Source organism: Arvicanthis niloticus, chromosome 14, assembly GCF_011762505.2.
Source record: "Arvicanthis niloticus isolate mArvNil1 chromosome 14, mArvNil1.pat.X, whole genome shotgun sequence".
NCBI classification, from domain to species: Eukaryota; Metazoa; Chordata; class Mammalia; order Rodentia; family Muridae; genus Arvicanthis; species Arvicanthis niloticus.
Window position 1 is genome coordinate 27,333,686 of NC_047671.1, and position 18,917 is coordinate 27,352,602.

General features: G+C 38.1%; 1 protein-coding gene across 4 annotated transcripts in view; it reads right to left on the reverse strand.

The window, feature by feature from the left end:
- Window positions 1–1,561: 1,561 nt before the first annotated feature.
- Csnk1a1 (casein kinase 1 alpha 1) overlaps window positions 1,562–18,917 on the reverse strand; it is a 34,629-nt gene continuing 17,273 nt past the window's right edge. For 2 of the 4 annotated variants that reach the window (XM_034518199.2, XM_034518194.2), the window contains 6 exons: window positions 16,199–16,338; window positions 14,735–14,813; window positions 13,971–14,045; window positions 12,861–12,967; window positions 11,055–11,167; window positions 1,562–4,157 (listed from right to left, as the gene is read on the reverse strand). In XM_034518199.2, the coding sequence (XP_034374090.1) occupies window positions 4,150–4,157; window positions 11,055–11,167; window positions 12,861–12,967; window positions 13,971–14,045; window positions 14,735–14,813; window positions 16,199–16,338 (522 nt within the window). In that variant the 3' untranslated portion in view covers window positions 1,562–4,149. Of the gene's footprint in view, window positions 4,158–11,018; window positions 11,168–12,860; window positions 12,968–13,970; window positions 14,046–14,734; window positions 14,814–16,198; window positions 16,339–18,917 lie in introns of all 4 variants that reach the window. The other 2 variants (XM_034518196.2, XM_034518192.2) reach the window with 1 other exon arrangement.

Genomic DNA, 18,917 nt, shown 5'->3' on the forward strand with positions numbered 1-18,917 from the left:
TCAAAAGGTCCATGTTTTGGCAGTAACTTATAATTCTTAGGTTCCAACTGACCCCTTGGCCAATGGCTCGGACCTTGGGCAAAGAACTGATGAACCGATGATTTGGTTCAGTTACAAATCAGAGGGGAGAATGAGAGGACTGAGTTAGCCAAAGCCAGGCTGACTCCATGACAGGATGCAAACTGGCAGTTTGGGAGAGTTCTGGATCCAGGAACCTGTGGTCAGCCAACCACAGGTCTGGCAACCAATCTGAGGACACATGTGAAAGAGACAGAACTTTATGGAAAGCTGAGGGATTAGAAAAACTCAACAATCCAACGCACCATGGGTAGTCACTCCCACTTACACACTGACTGTTGACTTAGAATTAAACAACACTACTTAAAAACACGAATACTTTGCAAGGTAAGTCTTTTTCCCTTTGGCAACACACTTCACAGACCAGGCTTGTCTGGAACCTCTAGTCTCTCCACTGAAGTCTCCTGAACTCTGGGATTGTAGGCACACATCTCAGGATCTGTTTTCAGTCTGCCTCTTGGGTGGGAAAAAGGCATATGCTGTGTTCCTTTTTTTTAATTGACTCCCAAAATAGAACTTTATCCCATTTCTGTATAAAGACAAAACCCTTTTTGTTAGTCTTAAAGTAGGAAGAGACATGTTCTCTCCATATACCCTAACTGAGCCACAACTTCCAGAGCTCTACCTCCTGGAATGCTGGGATTCAAAGGCATATGCCACCTTCACTTTAGGCCTGCAACTGTCAACAATTTCCCTTCTTTCTCTTTATAGTATGGAGACCAGGCCATATTTGGTGTCTGACTGATTATGAAGTAGTAAACTGATTTGTGGTACAATGATTGCCTGACAGGCACAAGGCTCCAGGTTCCATGCCTAGTAGCTGCTCAACAATCCTAAACAAGTGAATTAAAACATGTACTAACTATAGTTGACATTATTCCAAATAGAGAAAAGCCTAGTGACCTGTCTCAATGATTGGGTCTCAAAAGCCTGTAACAGGAACACATTAGTGATCCTTTAAAACACAGGGCAGGAATGTAGTGCAATGGCTCTTGGACCACCCCAACCTGAAACGGGCCAGCACATCTGGTTTATGTTTCTGATTTGCTACATGTCATACAGATATCCTTACATCTTGGTCATTGCCCACAAAGACTAAACACAACACAGCCAAGACAGTTGGAGGCCCACTTTTGGTACACCCAAACTGATCCTGCAAAATCTTCAGTTGAATAAAAGAGGTTTCCATGGCTATTTCTGCAATCTTCATGGCTCATTCTAGTTGAGTTACAATAAACTATTCTTTATTATCCCAGCAATTTCCAGGGAAAACAGCCTACTGGCTTAGACTACACCACCATCTCTGTGGTTCATGATTTTTAACAATTCATCTCGTGTTACAGTACACTCTGAAATATTTACAGTATGATAGAGACTTAAAGCAGAGAGGAAATCACAGCAAAGGCAAGCCTTCTATGTCCACTTGTGGGTCATAAGAGCATATGCACAGCCACACGGGAGAGACAAGCAGCCTCTCCCTTCATATAGATTCTTTTTTTATTTTCTTATTTTACCTTCCCAAAACAGAGACATTCAACAGTAGTTAGAATGGCCATCTCCCAACAGTTAAAAAGCTGCATCACCCAACAGGTGAATAAAGAGTAGTAACCTAAAGTTCAGCTGAGCCAGCCACTGTGGAGCCTTTAGTGGTGAGGTCTTCTGATCTCAAAGTGATGTCTTCAACATACACCATCATTTTAGTGGAAAAACAGAATTGATTTGGTGAAATGAGATTCATTTCCAGACAGGATTAGTAACTGTGTTCACTGAATTTCACGCTCTTCTTTGTGAACTGTGAAGAAAATGAATGGTAGCTAGAAGATCAATGGATTCCAGCTCCAGCTGCAGATGGGATGACAATATACCAGGACAGGAACATTTCTAGATTCTGATTCACAAAGCTAACAGCAGTTTTAAACCTGCAACTTAAATGACACACCAACAACACCACAACCTTTTCAAATGGCAAAAATACAAAAAAGTGTTACAAAAATATTTCAGAAAAAGTGCATAGTCTAAGTGCATAGTAAATAAAAGCACTGAAAAATATCTTGCTAGAGAGGGGGTTCAGCTTGGAAAGCTATTACCAAAGCTGAACAGTTTTATTTTACACAAACTATACTCAAAAATAGCTTTGTGAGACTGATTTCCGGCTAAAAGTATCAAAGGGTTTATTAGTCAAGAAACAAATACCTTAACTGAAAAGCATGGTTAGAAAAGAAACACGAAGCTGCCACCCCACAATCAGATCCACCTAATATTTCAGTTTTATGGTAATAACACATCTCTTGGTGACAGAATGTGGCAATCATGTAATTAATTATTGCTGTTCAAAATAAAAAGAAAAACCATACAAATCAATTCTGACACAATCCTACCAAACACGGGTCAATTTACAATTCAAGATTATTATAGAAAACACCTAGAGTTACACGACAGGCTCTTGGCAGCATTTTCAGACAAATGTTCTTTTATCTTGACATGCTGTAAATGAATAAATTACACCATTTAAAGAATTACTGTAAGTTTTCCTTTTTCTTGGATCAGAGAAAAAACTGAAGAGTGACCAAGAAAGACTGGGGGAAGCGTGCACAGGTACCTGGAGAGGTGGGGCCTGAGGGTTGAAAATCACTAACTTCACACTGTGTGACACTCTTACACCCATTTCACAGGATTTAAGAAAAATATTTTGTACTATAGTTAAACCCTTTAACACTTTCACTGTCATCAGTTCATCTGCTAGTCAGTGGTGACAGAAGTCAATGCCAAAGTTCCCGCAGCTGTACACACAGGGGTAGTGTGGCTGCAAGTTATAAACTAACAAAAAGTAAAAGAATGCCTTTCTTTTAGATCGAGACAAAAAAAAATATCATATAACAAATGGCTTGAAGTAGTCTATCAAAAATTAGGGAAAGCTGGGCATGGTGGCTCATGTTTTCAGTCCCAGCATTTTAGATAGGTAGAGGCAGGAGGATCTCTGAGTTCTAGGCCAGCCTGGTTTTTATAGTAAGTTCCAGGCCAGCTAGAGCTACAAAACGAGACTCTTTCTCAAAATATATAAAACAAAACAAAAAACTGGGGATGGATATATGTATATGTGTGTATGTCTATATATATGCACACACACATATACACACAAACACACACTTCATAGTGAGTCAGCAAGGCATTGTTGTTTAAAAAATTTCACTTCCTTACAGAAACAGTTTTTAGTTTTTAATGAACTTGTAAACAAAAAGCTCCCATTTCAAAATAAAAACAGAATCCCAGATCATATAGATGTTTACAGTGATTACATTTATCTAAGCAACACACATACATGTTCAGTTGTAAGACGGCAACTAAATTTCCGTGACAAATATGCTTTTTCTTTTTTTTTTAATAGCAAGAACATTATAGAGTTAATGCAGAGTCCTAAAGATAATCTAGTAGTCGCTATGGTTTTTTTCTTAAGTCTTCACTTTAGATGCTGTTATTTCTAGCACAGGTAAGCAGGCAGAGTCTTTCAAATGCTCAAACACTGGAATCTTTGGTTGCTACCATATCAGCTGGCTTGCAAACAAGAAGCCAGCCATTTAAAGAATGTTTTAAGTTAACAACTTGCAAACCCCATGGATGGAAAACCCTAAGAACACACAATTGTGAACATTTACAACCATCACAACTGTGGCTGAAGACTGTTCATGCCGTTCTTCTGAAATGAGATCTCAAAGCAGTATAGTTCAAAATAAAAGATTTTAACAAAAAAAAAATTGGCATATGCACAATTTCTCCACCAATTCGTGTGTCAACCATTTAGTTAACTTTTCCACTTGAAAAAAAAAAATGCAATAGAAAACCGGACACCATATTTTACTACCTCAGTTAATATTCACAAGTACAGCGGCTACAGCTCAGGATCAGCAGTGCTACCCAGAGCCAGTTTATACTGAAATTAAGTTCTTTACACCAAGTAAATGGTTGTCCACAACCACTGGCTAGTGTACATATGAACTAAAAATGTCTAGATTTGGGGAGAAACAAATGCTGCTCCAACCATCTGCTCTGCTGCTTCTCTTCCTCAATTCATGCTTAGAAACCTATTAAAAAAAAATGGAAACAAAAAAGATGTTAGAAGTTTTAAACATTTTTACAAGTACTCCCCAAATTAGATACAAGTAGGACAATAATCACTTGTAAGTGCTGTTGTTTTTATCTGGAAAATCACCATCCCAAACTTCAAAACATGCATCTCTGATTAAAGCCCCTCCCCACCCTCATTCTGAATAACCCAAGAAGCAGTCTACCACCAATCACCGCCTTAGCAACCAACTCTAAGCTATAACAGTTATTATATTCAAAGGAGGATGCCCAGTTCTTCACCTTTTGTACCAAGAACACACTATACTTTAAAAACCCAAGCAATGAGAAAGAGGACATTCCTGCTGCACTAGAATATGCTTCCAACTAGATTAGAAACATCAATTTCTGCATACATCATTTCTGATAAGAAATTACATAATAGTAAGCTTTAATGAATTCATTAAACATTAACTTTTCACCTCTAAAATATGATTTTTTATAAAACCCTCACATTAATCTTACTACTTCTCTACTTATTGCATTAAAAAGATCAAGACTAATGACTAACTCCTAAACTAGAAATAATTTGTGCACTTTATTGTTCCTTCTCCTCACAAGGGGAAACACAGGGCTGCTACTTTTAATGGCTGGTCTTTTTTGCTTAAGACAGAATAAAAAGTCCACCTCTTAGTAACATGAACAGCCCATAAAGGCTGTTTGGTCTGCTCTCTTCCAAACCCGAGCTGACCTAACTACATCTAAGACTTCTTTAGCAAAAACAAATAACCAACCCCATGCTTCTGTCAGTAATATATTGCTTCCCGCTTTCCTTCTCAAGCACTGGTAGGATATTTCTTTCAGGTTTCATGGGACATGTAAAATTTTCCTACTACTTACTCTTTTTATTACAAATGTTTTCAAGAATAAAATTGTAAAGACATTATCAAACATTTATAATCATTTTTTTTGGATAAATGTATTTTCACCCATTACTACGAACTTCTCCTTTGTGAGGAAAACCAGCCATCCTCATGTACTGATACTCTGAGGGCAAAGATGTGTTTTACTCCCCCTTCCCAGAGTGTCTCCTATGAAAGAACAGCTATGTAAGTGACACTGATTCCATAATCCTAAAATCGCATAAAGCAAACATTAAATAAAGATTATGATATAGCATTGGTAAACTTAAAAAAAAAAACAAAAAACAAAAACTGTTCAGTGCACTGTATTCTTTTGTGTTAGATGTTGAAATCAAGCATCTTTCCAGATGGCTCACCACCTTGCATGTATTCATGCAGAGCCTTTCACTGAACCCAGAGTTCACAATTTGGTCAGCTTGCAGATACTATCTTTGCATTCCCAGTGGCCTACATATCTACCCATTCTTAAGAGCCTGAATGCTAGTTCTCATCATCTGCTAGTGCTTTATCTATTGGAATAGCTCCTCAGCCACAGTAAGGCATACTTTAAAAGGCTATCAAACAAGATTTAGTTGCATCTATAAGCCTGACCACACCTGTGATCTAATGCCCGTTTCACGGGCTAAGAAGCTATTAAAATAAAGAAACTATGGACTAGTTAAACAAAAAACGACCTTTACCCCATGTAAAACAAACATGATTTCCTAGCTACTAAACCTAGGACTCCCCCACCCTCTTATAATAATTTGCTGTAATCATGTAATTGTATTTTGGTAATTTGATTGTTACATTGAATATCCCTTCAAGCAAGTAGATTTGAAAGGGAAAACCAGTTACTCAAACTATAAGTCAAAATACAAGACAACTTAGTTTCTTTAATAATAGGGAAGTTCTAGGTCAGAAGTCTGTGTGCTGTGAGGACCTGCTAGTTCAGTCAGTGGTAAACAATTGTTTAGGGACTGGCTGAAGTTTAGTCTAACAATATTCCTGGTAGAATATAGCAGTCAAATCCAGATATAGTTCTTCAGCTAGACAGGCCAACGGTAGATGTTCTACCCAGGCATCATTTCTCCAATGAGTCTTTTGATGGTACTTATGAAGGAAACACATCTTAGCAGGGCTCCAACATTCAATCTTCAGCTACTAACAAGCACTCTCTTCTTGTGTATTTTAGTCTTTTGTTTTTAAAATCTTGCAGTCTGGGTGGCACCTCTGGTTCCAGAGTACATCTTCACCGTAAGCTCAGTTAGAAGTGAGGGATGAACATCTGTTCCTAAAGGAGGGAAGAATGAAGAACATTAACAACGTTGGAGGATCAGTGGTGATCCAGGAATTAAGCTATATTAAGGAATTAAGCTATATTAAGGAATTAAGCTATATTAAGTTTCTCTTCAAGTCTTGGAATAGGAAAAAGTGCTTATTCTTATGTAACATACTTCATCCCCTCAAAATAAAATCTGTAAGAAATGTATCTTTTATCTGCTTCTACATCTATATTGATGGGAATATAAGGGCCATCACGTGGTATTAAGGCTTATATATATTTGGGGTGGATGTTTGAAATTTTGGTTCCTTCCACATTATAGAAATAAAATAGTCTGAAGTTGTTTTCAATTCAAAATCACCATACAATCTCACTTATATTAACTGATTTTTCCTACAACAGTCTTCCAGTTATACAAGATTAATAAGCTAGATGAATTTTGAATTAAGCTGTTAGTATGTCCAAAACCCACTACAACCTGCCAAGCCCACCAATGCAGCAATTCTAGTAACTCTCATCTACAAGCAACTAAAGCTGTGAAAGATTAAAGTATTGTTATACACACTGGTAATTTATGTGTAGCAGGCTCTAATCATCCTTGACTTGCACCAACAGATCAATAGTCTCAGTTCCTGTCTTCTCTACTCAGATTTGATTTTCTAACAGTTTTCTACTGTAGTTAAACTATATAAAATACCTGTTATAAATGAGTTCTTCCGTCCTGACTGGCAGGTGACTGGGCATCTGGTTCAAGAACACTGTTAAGGTCTTCTGACAGTCACCATCCACAGGAGCTGACACGACATGCTGAAGAGTTAACAGGTCCAGCAAGCCTGAGAGAGATCTCTTGGACTTCCATCTTCATTTCTTCTTGGACTGTGTTATTCTCCAGCTTTACTGTCCACAATGAAAACGGCTGGCAAAACCCCCAGAATTCAGCAAGAAGATTCAGTTTCCTGGTCTTCTTTGGGCCGTGTGTTCAAGGTACATCATTCTTTCTAGATTACCTCAAGGGCTTCCCTTCCCTGTTTTGGGTTAAGTTGCTGAATTATCAGCTGTGTTCCTGGCAGCAGTTGATGACGCCAGAAAGGGTTAAGTGGGCTGGGAAGTGAAGCCCACTGCTGGGGGAACACTGATACAGGTAGGCTAAGGTGAGGAAAAGACACTTTATCTTGGAAGGCCATCACAATCTTTTATATTGTAATAACAGTACTCGATACATATGTCTGAGACAGCAAGCAATTGAAGAAAGTGGGAGAATAGAATCCATGAGGATCTGCCTTCTAAACAATCTACACTTCTCTCCCATGTTGTCTGTAATTGAAATGATCTTAAACTTCCTCTGTATGTGTTAGGGAACCCAGGCTGCCCTCAAATTTCTTATTCTAATGTTTCAGACACTTCTGAATTGGGGGGAAAAATCCAAGAGACATTAGGAGAAAAAAAAAACAAAAAAACAAAACAAAACAACAAACAAAACAAAACAAAAAACATTGTCTCTTGGTCTTGACTGGCTATGAGATGCAATAACTGAAAGGCCTAGAAGTTATCAGACCAGAAAGCCACCTATTACAAAACAAGCAAGATTTAAAAGAATCCTTGTATACTTCTCAGTGAATGGGTAGAACTTTTTGTAATTTCTATGAAACATTAAAAAAAAAAAAAAAAAAAAAAAACAAAGCAAGCAAAAAACCCACCAAACCAAAAAACAACTTGAGAAAAAACAAAACAAAAAAAACCCCAAACCAAAACACTCTATAAATGCAAAAGACTATTAAAAAAATTATCAGCAACTGTCAGCATTGAGATCTTTACAGCCTTTATGATAGAAACCTATTTGCTGAATGAAGTGAATTCACTGTCACGCAAGCTTCTGAGATTAAGACCAAAAGGAAAAAAGTTAGACTCTATCTGAGCATTCTAAGTACCTTCTACATTTTTTATCTTGAAGACAGTCTTACTATGTAGCCCCAGCAGTCCTTTAATTCAGAGATCCAAACTCCTGTCTCCTGAGTGCTGAGATTAAAGGTATATGCCACCACCCTCAGCCATTTTCCATAATTTTTGAGCAGAAAGATAATATGGTATTACCATTATTGGACAATTCCATGAAATCAAAAGCTATAGAAGCAGAAATAGCCTACAGTTCTATGTATACTCTATTACCTAAGAATTTCAAGTCACTATTAACCTACACAATGTGAGGCAGGTCTAAAACTAGATTTCTCAAGGTCATTTCAATCCATCCTTAGGGTAGAAGCATTTTCTTAACTTTATAGGGCCTTTTGTTATAGACACTAATTTTTACAGATGTTTAAGAAATCTCACCTTTTGGAATCAGGGTCTTCCATTGTGACCTGGAACTCATTGATTAGGCTTACTCATGCTGGCCAGCAAGCCCCAGGGCTTTGCTTACAAGTACATAGCATTATAACCTGCTAGCTCTGTTGTTTTGAGATGGGTCTTAGTCACCTTGGTTGGTCTTAAACTCAGAGATCTGCTTGCTGGGATTCAGGGCATGTTATGTGCTGCCCACGATGCCCAGCCCCTTCTGGCCCTTTCTTCCTTTTAGTTTTTTTCTCCCCCAGACAGGTTTTATCTGTGTAGCTTTTGCTATTGGAGCTTGCTGGTTTTTTGAATGCTGGCTCTAGGGATTAAGTCAGGTCCCATTTATTAAAAGCAAGCACGCACCATCTTATCTCCCCTGTCCTAGAATGACATATTTTAGTAGCAAGCAATATAGTGCTTAAGGTAAAAAAAAAAAATCTCTTGGTAACCTATGGACCCACGTACTGTTGATTAGGAACTCTTCCTATTGCCATTAACTCCTGAGCTCAAATGATCCTCTTGCCTCTAGATCCTAGTAGCTGAGACTATAAGCAATTATGTCACTGAACCTGGCCTTACAAATGTACCTTTAAAAGCAGTCAATAATAACGCCAATTATTTATTGAAAAAAATCTCTTATTTCAGAAGATTACAAGACCATGTACATGTAATAATTTGCATGACTACTGTGTCTAATGATGTTTAACTGTTTTAAAATTTCAAGTTACTTTTGTGAAAAAGTTACAATACAAAAGAAGGCTTAAACTTAAGTTTAATCACTTTTCTTTTTCAAGGAAACATACTAACTCAGTGGATCCAACTTCTCGTCTTTAATACCTGGATAAAGCAGGACAAAAATTCTGCTTGTTTATTGAGTAAAAAAAAGAAACACATAGAAAATTGGAACAATAAAACTAGGTAAAAATTAAGATAATTCTTTCTGAAGGCTGCTGAATGCCTGAAGAAAATTGTTCTAGGCCAGAGATGTCAAACTTTGCTTTACTTCAACATATTATAGAACTTTAAGGAGGCATCAAAGTCCCAATTTAGGTGCAGAGGCAGAGCAGCTTTCACCACAGTGCTGTCTCTGCTCTTTAGCTTAGGTCTCATCATCTAAAAACCCGCCTACATCAAATCTTCAGCTCAGTCCTCCCCAAATAGAGACTCATAAAAGCTATCCTGGAACTCACTCTGTAGACCAGGCCAGCCTCGAACTAAGAGACCCACCTGTCTTTGCCACCCAAATGCTGGGATTAAAGGCCTGCACCACTACACCCAGCTCTAGAATCTATTAAATTTAAAAATTATTTAAATACAATACTAAAATATAAAACAAATACGAATACTTGAAAACCATGTTCAGACTAGAGCAGTCTTTCAGAAATAGAGTAATTAGAAACTAAAAACCAAACCATACCTACCCACCACTTGCACAAACAAAGCAGGCAGGTTTCAGTAGGTTAGGCCTCAGAGAGGGAGTCAGTAACATGGAAGGAAGCAGGAGTTGAACTCTAAGGCACCAGGAATAGGGAATGATGTTGTGCCCTGACAGTTCTACTCCTCAGCACTCAAAGTGCCAGACAGAGACAGAGATGGGCTAGCAGTTTAATGGCATTTGCCTCAGTTATCTTCAACTGACAGTCTAACTGCAGGCTTCAGGTTCCACACTGAACCCTAGTGCCAGAAATTCCTTAGCTTTTAAATAAAGTATTCCCCTTAAGAAAGATCAATTGGGCTACCATACTTCATTAGCAGAGAGAGAATTTGGTTTTGGAAGCTAGACTGAGCTTTGCAATTATCAAGTTGCTCTGCAACCGAGAAGACAGACATGCTGAAGGCAATGCCAAGACTCACCTCTGAAAATTAGATTATGTTCACTTTTCCCATTAAATCCCAAAGTATTAGCATGCAAACAAAAAATTTTAAAATATCTTAACACTGTTAGTCTGAAAGTAAGTCAAAATACCATGGCTAACCAGATTCTTTATTAAAAATCAACAAGTGTTAGGTCTAGGATTTTGGATTGATTGGCAATACCATATTCCCAACACCAAATGTTTATTTTGGAAAGGGTTAATGAATGAGTAAAAAAGATGCAGTTGTTAAAAATGACCCAAAATCCCAAGGAAATGATTTAATATATGCACATATATGTATATATAATACATATACATATATATGAACAAGGACATTTGGGTTTAAAGTTAGTAGTCAAATTTTCCAAGGACGTCTTTTTTTTTTTTTTAATATGAAGCCAAATTTTATGTTTTAAAACCACCTCCTTGATCTAACACTGTTAGAACTGAATGAATTATCCAATTTGCATTTAATTTCCCTGTAACGTCACTTGGTTCTTGGCTACTAACCTTTCATGTTACTCTTGGTTTTGTCAGTTTGCTTGCCTGTGGGGGTTTGGGCCTGCTGACCCTGCCCACTGGAAGAGGCTGCCTGCTGGGCTGCTTTCTGCTTTAACATCGTCCAATCAAATGTGTAGTCATACTGGTGGTTCAGGGTCCTGAAAAAGAAATGGTATGTTACCCTTTGAATATTATCCAGCTAACTATCCCAATCACTGTTCAAGACAGCTGAGGGCACTTCTCCTCAGAGAGCCCCAGCTGGTCTGGAACTCTGTATACATCAGACTCCTGGCTGTCAGGCTCAGAGACCTGCTTGCTTGTTTCTTGACTGCAGAGATTACAGGCAAGCTCTCCAGTGCCCAGCAGCCCAGGCAGCTCCTTTACATTGGGAGTCTTTCTCAGAAGCTCCATTTTCCTTCCTGTAAGTAACTTTAGAAACTGCTCAGTAGCTAGGCAGTGGTGGCACACACCTCTAATCCCAGCACTTGGGAGGCAGAGGCAGGCGGATTTCTGAGTTCAAGGCCAGCCTGGTCTACAGAGTGAGTTCCAGAACAGCCAGGACTATACATAGAAACCCTGTCTCGAAAAACCTAAAAATAAATAAATAAATAAATACCACTCAGTAAACAACTACTCACATGTCACAACTGAGTAGGAAAACCTTAGATGTATTAGATTAAAAAAATAATTTTTCAAATAGAAATTGTCTTTTAAATTCTCTCAAAAACCAAGAATAGTAGCATATATCTTTAACACTTGCACTCACAAGGTGGATCTCTCTGAGCTTGAGGTTAGATAGTCTATAGCCAGCACCGTGGTACACACTTTTAATCCCAGTACTTGGAAGGCAGAGGCAGGTGGATCTCTGTAAGCATGAAGCCACTTAGTCTACAAAGTTCCAGGACAGCCAAGACTGTTACACAGAGAAATTCTGTCTCAAAAACCCAAACCCGTCAGCCTCAAGCCCATTTCTCCAACAGGGACATGTTAGAATGAAAACCCAGAGTAAGCAGAGACAGCAGAGTCAAGCTGTCGGTTACTTAGGAAGACTCATGACCTCCTAGGGAAGCATGCACAGAACTAGCAGCTTGTAAGGGAAACTGTATCCTGGGACATCAGTTCTGAGTCTAATGATTTACTTGTTGGTTCCTTTAAAGAATCATAGTAGTCATAAATGCTCTAAAGTCTAGTCTTAACTACTATGGTGCAGTGGATGGCCCTGAACACCCAATGCTTCCACCTTTATCTGCCATGTGCTAGAGGTTTGGGTATACCTCAGTCAGATTCTGTATTTCAACATCCCACCCCCAACCACCTCAAGATAAGCTTTCTCTGTGTGGCCCTGGCTGTCTTGGAAGTCAGAGATCTGTCTGCCCCTGCCTCCTGAGCACTGAATGCTACCATGCCCAGCTTTTAATGCTTTTTATTTTATTTGGTACTGAATGGGGTTCTATACTACTGCAACAATTTAAAGAAATCACTCATTTTAAAATCTTTACTTTGAAATTACATTATTTCTTCCCCACCTCCAAACACACCAACCATGATCTTGTTCTTGATCAATCGTTATCCCCAAACCCTGACCCAGGAATATAATCTACTCATTTATAGGACATTACTTGTATGTTATACTTTCAGGGCTGACCACTGGTGTCATCTTCTCTAGGGAAGACAATTTATCTGGCACTCCAGATTACCTAGTTTAAGCAGTCATGTCAGTGAGACTGTGGGTGTAGCTTCTAATCCCTAGGATATACAATCTTCCCGTCTATCCCACTGGCTTATACACACACCCACCCCTGGATTATCTGTAAGGGCAGTCTCTGCACCACTTACATCTCAACAACTGACCTGAAAAGGATGCGGAATAGCTGCCTCAGATACATGTAATCCGGAGCTTCCTCAAAGCGCAACCCGCGGCAGTAATTTAAGTACATGGCAAATTCTGCAGGAAACCCCTATCAATTCAGCATTTAAAACAGTGAAAGCAAAACATCAAGTTAGAGAAAAAGAATCCAAGTTTCAAACTATAAGGAAAAAGAAATGTATGTAGAAAGCTATGCCTGCTTTTCTCATTATTTTAAGCTAAACTTCACCATCTACTCATTCTAGAATATTCAAGATGCCATTGTCATTCTGGTTGGTCTTTTTTGTTGTAAGCACAAAAGCAGAAAAGCAGGAGTCCTCCCTACACTGGCTTCTGCTTCAGTTCTTACTCCAGATTCCTGCTGACTTGACTTCCCTCAGTGATAAGAGATGGAACAAACCCCTTCTTCTTTGAGTTGCTTTTGGACACAGTGTTTCATCACAGCAATAGAAACTACAAGACAACTGTAAAAGAAACAACCATTTCCAAGCGTACTGTGCTCCCAAATAATTTAGTACTTGAAGGCAATACAAAGACAATCTACATGCTGGGAAAATAACTAGGGTGACTTCCCCTACTTAAGATCAGATGCCTTTCTGTTAGGGTCAGATTTGCTCTATTAGTATGACTATTTTTGTTTACTTTCTATGTGTACTGTGTCTGTGAATGAATGTGCATGTGATATGGCTCTTGCATGTGGAACAGAGAGCAGCTTGTGAGAGTTGATTCTTTCCTCCCACCACTTGTCCCAGAGGTCTTTAATCACTGGGCCACCTTGCTGCCCTTTCTACAAATCAGTTTTATACACACACACACTCATGTATATGTGTGTGTGTGTGTGTATATATATATATATATATGAACCAAAGGTGCAAGGGCAACAACACACCCGGCACCCATTGAACCAAATGAGCCACCGCTCCAGCCCATATCATTTATTTTATTTAGTCTTACTACTTTAGCTCTGGATGCACAGAACTTGCTGTGTATATAGACCAAGACTGTCTCTGCTTCTCAAGTGCTGGAATTAAAGGTCTATACCGCCATATTTGGCCCACATTAACTTTCTGTAAGCATTCATCATGTACACTTACCTTACACAAAACTTCAACAGGAGTGGACATCTTCTTTTCACTAATCTTTTCATATTTTTGTTTCTTTGTTGCAGCCTATAAGAAAAGGAGGAATGAAAAGATAAACTGATTTAATACTTAGAAGTGCAGCAACTCAACTCATTGAACAGAGACATACTAGAGATTCAGTATGTGAGAAGTAAAAAAAAAAATGCATGGAATCAAGTTCATATTGGATAATGTGATTTGTGAAAGAACTGGGCATTTTACTGTTTTAAAAAAATTTGGGATTTTTTCTTCAAGTAAGATTGAATACAGCTGGGCAGTGGTGGCGTACGCCTTTAATCCCAGCACTTGGGAGGCAGAGGCAGGCGGATTTCTGAGTTACAGGACAGCCAGGGCAACACAGAGAAAGCCAGCCTCAACAAACAGACACACACAAACACACACAGACACACAGACACACACACACCAAACCAAACCAAACCAAACCAAACCAAACTCTGGAATCTGGGTGAGATGGCAGGGAGATAAAGAGCACTGGCTGCTCTTTCAGAGGATTTGGATTCGATTCCCAGCACCTGCACGGTAGGTAGCTCACAACCAGCTGTAACTCCAGTTTCAGGGGATCTGACACACTCTTCTATGCTCCTAGGCATCAGACATAGATGGTGCACAGACACACATGCATTACAGGGTAAAACACCCATACACATATAATAATAACAACAACAACAGTGTAAAAAATAAACAAAAACAACCCTCAGTAATTTGAATATACTTACCTTTAGTCCTTGCCATGGCAGACTGGTTCTATTAAAATACATCAAAACATATCCTAAAGATTCCATGTCATCTCGGCGACTAGAAAAGAGAATGTTATTTTATAAACCCGATTATGGGAAAACATGAAAATCAAGCACTGTATACAAGAAATGCTCACAAATGAAGATAAAGAACTGTTTGGTGTCTCACAAAATTGGGCAATTAAAGTAATATAGTTTAATAGTAGAAAATATCCTTTTGGGTGTGGTGGTGGTGGTATTTACTTGGGTGGGTAATACTTTTTTATTTAAGGATAAAAAACTAGCTCAAGATCAAAGGGAACTGGAAAAAATAAAACTCAAGTGCAAAACAGAAATCCAGAGAGATTGTGGTTCACAAATCACCTTGTTTTTTATTTAATTTATTGGTTGAGACTGACTTCAAACTTGGAGGTAATCCTGGCTCAGAAATTCAGGTTGTTGGACAGTTCAAGAATGGAGTTGAGGGGAATTCTGAGTGCTTTTGAGAAGAAAACAACAACAACACAAGACTATAGTCTTGTAACCCCATTATCAAACTGTTCTTGGAATGTGGCTCCGTGCTCCTCCCAGGTGTAGTGGATAGAAATTATTCATTACACCTGGTTATTATTATGTCTATATGCCTCCAAAGAAAATCATGTTTTTGTCATATGTAGCTTTTGCGAGTGGTTATACACCTTACTCATGTGACTCTTCTTAACCCTCACAGTATAAATTGTCTGATGCTCTGAATAAAGCTGGCTACTGCCTGACACTTCAATCTGCCTCATTTTTAGGCTCCAATCTCACAGATTCACACTGCCAGCTAGAGTCGTAAGCACAAGCAGTGAAACTAAGATACACAATGTGCGAGGCCATCACTTAAAAGTAGGCATACTCAGGGCTGGGAGAGATCGCTCAAGAGCAGGGGCTGTTCTTTCAGGTCCTGAATTCAATTCCCAGCACCCACATGGTGGCTCACAATAATCTATAATTTTAGTCCCATTGGATCCAGTGCTCTCTTCTGGTGTGCAAATGTACATGAAGGTATATACATAAATAAATCTTTTTTTAAAAAGTAGGCATATGTTAAGCTGCAAAAGAAATGTCAAAATACTATGTTTTCAACTCCCACGTTTAATAGGTTTTTCCATTCCTTCCTAATGTAGACCCTTGCCATTCTAGTACTTGTCCTATAGCTCAGGAAGAAGGGCCTTGAATCATTAACAAACATACTGCTTCTGTCTCCTAGTGCTAAGATTGCAGGTATATGCTTTTATACTAGACATTTAACTTTCTATGGCAATATTCAAGAAGAGAAATCAAAAGCCCCGATTAACTGGCTTCTCTGCACTAGCTAACAACAAAGGGTAAAACAATAAGCAATTCCTTAGACTCTCAGCCAAGAAGTACCCTAAGACACTAAGACTAGTTTGCCTTGATTTTGGATTTGATAAGCCTCACCTCTGCTCAATACCGAGATGTGCGTTGATGCTGGCGTAGCGGGCAGTGCCAGTGAGGTTTTTGTCTTCTCTGTATGGTATGTGTTGCCTTGTCCTGTTGTCTCTGTACTTTTTGGCCAAACCAAAATCAATAAGGAATAACTTTAAAAGAGAAATAAAGAGACATTAGGTTTCTAACCGTGTTCAATTAAACAATCTTTTACTCATTAGTATATTCAAATATCAAAATGTGGTCTAAGTTAGAACAGTTTACAGATTTAACATCAATAAGCCTGTACTATTCTTCACCAGTAATTAACAACTGCCCCCATTCATTATCCCTAGGAATTCACCCTTATTTGTGTAACCTCACCTGCCCAGTTCTTATACACACAGTAGCCTGTCTTCTCGCAGTAAGAATATACATGTCCCACAGCAGAGTTGTCAAGGATGCCCATGATACTTGACAGCCCGTTTTTATGGATAAAACAAGCATGCTTTAAATCTACAAACAGCTTCCTAGGTATCTTCTCATCCACAAAGAACACTCTTCAGTATGTCAATAGAAAACTAATTATTTCAATAAAAATCCTCTAAGTCTGATACTGTTAATAAAACATTTTTAAAATAAAAAATAAGCATGCATTACACTGTTTCACAAGATATCTGAAAAATATAAAATGTTAATCCAAAAATTAAAAGCATAGCATTTAAATTAAGGTGGCTTACAAATTATCTGCTTAAATGAGCATTAAATCACATTAGCATTTTATAAGAAAATGTTTAGTTTTATATAATTTACATGGTACCCCAGGAATAAAGTACTAACAGAACATTTTACTAAGTAATTCAAATTTGGCTTACAAAACTTAAGTTATTAAAGGGAAAACTATTTTTTGATGACAAGGTAACAAAACTCATTTCTGTTTACCAATGTATTTGAAGTTTTAACTTTTATAAATGCCCTACTTACCATACTATGCTATAATAAAATTCTATCTCCAACATTATCAAGCTAGACATTTCTATGTGCATATAAAACACATGTAAGAGTGAGTCTTTTATAATTAATATCTATACTTTATTCTTCCTTTTATTAAACTATTGGGCCTCTTCTGCAAGTGTGGAGTCTGTGATGTTTTAGGAAATATGTTAACTTAATCTTTTAACACATGTTAAATAAGTAAGCAAATTATCTATTTGGGTTAATATCAGCCAGGGGTAACAGCACATGCCTTTATTCCCAGCATTTGAGAGGCAAAGACAGGCAGATCTCTTCCTTCAAGGAGAACCTGCTCTACAAGGAGGTTTTCAGGTTAGCCAGGGCTACACAGTGAGACACCACTCCCCAACCAAAACAAAACCTGTTTCTGCTAGCTGTTATGAACTATACTTTCATTTGGTCTACTATAATACAAGACTAATGAGAGATACATTGTAAATCTAATATTAAACTCTCTAAGCAATCAAGTTATTATTTAGGAATATGGGAAGTATTTTATTTTAATACATACAGCTCCCACTGATCATTCCTCTCACTGTGAAAACCAGCATCAGTATAATAATAGTGAATGAGCACACAGTTCTGCACTTACACTGAAAACAGAACACTAACAAAGGATATTCAGCTTCATGGTATTGAAAACAAGTCTTGTTACTCCTTTCAGTTTTTCAGAGAAGGAAAGTGAGCTAATGTGGATGTGATGTCTGACAGCTGGTACTCAAGCAGATACTGTGTAAACAACCAAAGACTGATTCAAAAAACTCAGCACTTAAAAGTTATTTCCTCTACAAAAATGAGGAAACAGTATTAAAAATAAAAAGTATAACAAACAAAACCCAAGGCAAATACTACCTCCTCAAATGCCTGCTCTTTAATAAGAAACTACATAAGGTAGTACCAAATAAGGAAAGTCAGTATCCATTAAGCATAAGAATTGCACGTACAAAGACACGGGCAATCTTCACTAGTGGGACAAGTTACTCCATGAACTTAGAGCAATTATGTGCAACCTAACTAGCTTGTATAATATTAACAAAATATTAAAGCATTTAGATTATCAAGTTGTCATGCTACAAAATGAAAGCAAAACATACAGATGGGTGGATAAATAAAAATGAGGCTAGTAAGTTTTTACAAATTGTTTCCTCTAATAATGAATGCATTAAGTCATGTGCTCTTACCCTTAACCAAGATTAAGCCACAGCAGTAAGGTGTTTGGGGGCTATTTATTGAGAACCAGTCTTGGTATGCAACTAACTGCCTTATGCAACTAGTCTTAGCCTGGAACTTTAGGTGATTCTCCTCCTGCTGCTGGATTACAGGCATGCACCACCACAACTCAGTCCAATAGTGCTATTTCCTTTTTATATAAGGCTTATATGAAACCTTTCAGAGGCTAGCCCCTCAACAGTACTGAACACACCAAAAATCAAAAACTGGGGCAGTTCAGAAAAATCAATGAAAGGTTATTTGGATGATTAAACCAGTGTATAGCATTGCATTCTTTTTTGGTTATTTATGCCAATATATTTTTAGAGAAATATCAAACTAAAGACTTGTTTTGGTTCCAGAAGCACCAAAATTCACATCCCTAAAGTAAATGTTTCTTTTGTCTCTATAAAAACTCATATTGGAACTGGGGTGGTGGTGGTGGTGGTGGTGAACACCTTTAATCCCAGCACTAAGGCAGAGGCAGGCAGATCTGAGTTCTTCAGGCCAGCCTGGTCTACACATCAAA